Source organism: Xenopus tropicalis, chromosome 9 (assembly GCF_000004195.4).
Source record: "Xenopus tropicalis strain Nigerian chromosome 9, UCB_Xtro_10.0, whole genome shotgun sequence".
NCBI classification, from domain to species: Eukaryota; Metazoa; Chordata; class Amphibia; order Anura; family Pipidae; genus Xenopus; species Xenopus tropicalis.
Window position 1 is genome coordinate 33696985 of NC_030685.2, and position 3406 is coordinate 33700390.

Consider the following 3406-nt stretch of genomic DNA (forward strand, 5'->3'; position numbering starts at 1 on the left):
GTAGTGCTTTATAAAGTTCTACATACTAGTTTCTACAGCTAAAATTGACATGCTGCAGGGCAGTCAGCTCTGATGAGTTTATTTTGTACCCATGTGTGTATAGCACCCAAAGAAAAGCATTACAATGCAGAAACCTGTTCTAATTGCCACAGAGCCTACCTACTTGCTCAAGCAAAGGCTTGGAAAATAAAGCCTAAAGGTAAATAGGATATAAAGAATTTTCACTTTTAAGTGAGGTTTGCAGTCTATGTAAAAGTATTATTAAAAATGTTGGCAAAATATTTAATATATGCCTTTTAAAGGGGCAGTTCACCTTTAGTGTTATGCTGGCAGTGGCAGTTCCATTTCCAGGGGCACCCCTGCTGCCTTGAGTTGACCTTCCTGATGCCACCCCCTTCATTTACCTTTTCTGTTCTCTGACATAGGACACATCAGTGCAGAGAGCACAACTGCATACTTGCATTAGAAGAGCCAAATTTTCAGTCAAACAACTGCTGAAGGGTTATTCCAAGACAAAGTTGCTAACAGCAGCTCTATAACAAACTCAACATAACATAACAACTTAACATGAGCTTCCCCTCTAATCAAATAACCTACTATGAGTGATGAAGGGAATACAGTACCACAGCTGAAGACATTTAATAAAGATTTATTAAAATTAGTTCACAGTAAAACGAAAACAAAAACACTATAACGGCACAAAGTGAGCCAATATTATTTCCACAGGAATAGCTCAGTACACAGAGTGTGTCCCAATAGGCTGTTAATTCATTTTTATCCCACATTGGGTTTCATCTTTAGAAGGTTTGTGTCCCATGTGGCCAGAAGTTTATCTAGTTTGTCACTTTGAGCAAATTTGATAAAATACTTGATCTGAAATAGGTTTATTTTGCCCTCTCTCATTTTTCTCAAGATGAAGGCCAAAAGTTCATTTGCTGCCACAAGTTGGTCCTGGTCCAACTGAGACCTTTCAATCTTCTTTTTGATTTTCTCTCGGATCAGCAGAAAATCTTGCTGCATTTCAGAGTCCGTTAGCTCCACTGCTGCATGCCCAACTCTGTCAACTTCATTCAGTATCTCTTGAACAGAATCTGGGTAGAAAGATAAAAGGAAATACACACTGAGAAGCATTTGACCTGACACTAGTGATTCATACAAGGTACAAAAAAAGACTTTTCCTGAGCTGGTGGAGGACAGTGGTCTGGGTGTCCCCTTTCTTCTTATCCCATTAACTAAAAGTTACAATAAATCTTTCCACCCTTCAGCAAGGTGAGCACCCGGACCAGTGCCACATTGACGGACATTCTGCTCCTGAATCCATGCTTTCCAGGCTTCCTATTGCTGCCTTTCTTGCAAATATGGTGGGTATAACCTGGCCATCTCATCTGGCTCTTCCCTGTGGAGAATTACTGTGCCCTTAATTCTGGATCTTCAGGCTTTGCCATGTTGTTACTAATCAATGTACCCAAGCAACAGTATTTTAAGAGCAGAAAGGTAATAAAATATAAATTGTAGCCTCACTGAGCTATAGGTTATTGGCTACCAGGGTAAGGAAGCCCCATTAGTTTATATATTTTTTTTTAAAAAAAGTATAAAAGGATTCTGTCATGATTTTTATTGTGTAGTTTTTATTACTAAATTACACACATTGCAAATCATTAATTCAACCATTTAACAATTTATTCTTGAACCAATAAATGTATTTTTTTTTAGTTGTCATATTGAGGTGTAGGCATCTCAGTGCATTGTGCCCAAGTCTGAGCTTTCAGAAGGAGCCAGCACTTCACAATGGAACTACTTGCAGATATTGTTTATCCTACTAAATGTAAGAGGAGGAGTCATGACTTGGAATTTTACTATCGAGTGCGTTTTCTGTTATGTACCAGTAGGTGTGGATCATTTTTAGCAATACAGGTATTAGGGAGCTGTCTTGCTACCTTTCCATTGTTCTGCCGATCCCTATCATGTAGTGCAGCAGTAAAGAGAGACTAAAGTTTATCAGAGCACAAGTCATATGGCTAAGGGCACCAGGGAAACGAAGAGGATGTCTAGCCCCGCATCAAATTTTAAAATTAAATATAAAAATAATGCTTGCTCTTTTGAAAAAGGATTTCCATGTAGGATTGTGCTGCTGAAGGCTCACAATTAACCGATGGAACAAAAATGCATGTTTTCCCCGTGACAGTATGCCTTTAAGTTGAACTCTCTCTTTAAGTGGGGCAGAGTCATGTTAAACAACACATTCTATTGTGTAAGGCACAAGGCTTTTGTCAGACTGCAAAGGAAAGGAAGGTATATACTCAGTACATATGTATGTCAAGACATCGCTAAGGCAAAGATGAGAATAATTCACAAAACACCCCAAATAATAGTAAGTGAAGCTGTAGGTAAATCTAGTAGTTAAAAAGGTCCTTTATGCAGGCCCAAGTGATGCTGTGTGGCAGATAGTAATAACTTTAGATGTATTCTGCATGGCTGTATAAACACAAGCACAATTTGGATTATCAAAACTGATTGTCATGCAAATTTGACAATAGTTTGGTTTAAAAGAGAAACTTGGCAGCCCTAGATGCTTGTTCCAATGACTGAACCATGCAGTAGTCCATGCCACACATCAAACTTATTTTGAAATAATATGAAGTAAATATTGTCATGGGTAAAAACATTTTGTTGCATAGTGCAGAACCCTAGAAAAAACAGGCATTGTTAGGAGCCCATATCTATCAAACGATGGTAAACTACTGCTGAACTACAGCAACTTCTTACAGACAACAAAAAACAAGTGAATGGCTGTAGGGTGGGCAACATTTACATAAACTATTATACCCCAATCTTCCTGTCTACAATTGCTTCTCAGCAATTGGGCCCTGGGCATTATCTGGCATGTTGCTCTGCAGAATAAACAGTAAACAAATCATAAATCTGTAGAAATGACATGAAATATAAAGAATTTCCTCCCAGCATAGATAGCAGAGTAGTACATACAACATTATACTAAACTGCATTACTCACACTTCTCTGCAGCTGAGGACAACCACAAATTAGCCCACAAAACAACAAGGCCCAAAGCCGTCAGCATCCTGCCTTCCCTCCAACCACTGAAACACAACTGGCCTCTGCGCAGGCAGCTAAGCCCCACCCTGCCAATTACCACTTTCATTTGGCTGATCCATTTGCCCAAAGGATAAACCATTAAACACTGGTGTGAGATTATTCAATTGTGTTCTCAGTATCAATAAAGGGAACGTTTACCTAAAAACTTACTTATTGATATTGTGTTCCTTAAGGGAATTTAAAAAATGGTGTTAGCAAAAAAAATGTGAACAAGTTAAAATTGAAGTAAAATGTTGGTTTATACCAAAAAATTATTTAACACCAAATTCACACTCCACTTTCACATTTTTTA

General features: G+C 38.2%; 1 protein-coding gene across 1 annotated transcript; it reads right to left on the minus strand.

Annotated features, from left to right (window-relative positions):
- Positions 1-633: 633 nt before the first annotated feature.
- LOC100491090 lies at positions 634-3158 on the minus strand. Its single transcript, XM_002932208.4, has 2 exons — positions 3013-3158; positions 634-1091 (listed from the first exon to the last, which is right to left on the minus strand). Exons 1-2 carry the CDS (start codon positions 3077-3079, stop codon positions 775-777), a joined length of 384 nt encoding a protein of 127 aa, XP_002932254.3. The 5' UTR covers positions 3080-3158; the 3' UTR covers positions 634-774.
- Positions 3159-3406: the final 248 nt, after the last annotated feature.

Excerpts from the sequence above, each read along its gene's own strand:
- LOC100491090 (XM_002932208.4), bottom strand. The coding sequence starts at position 3,079 with ATGCTGACGGCTTTGGGCCTTGTTGTTTTGTGGGCTAATTTGTGGTTG. Across the intron at positions 1,092-3,012 it reads GTCCTCAGCTGCAGAGAAGT|ATTCTGTTCAAGAGATACTG; the intron begins GTGAGTAATGCA and ends CTTTCTACCCAG.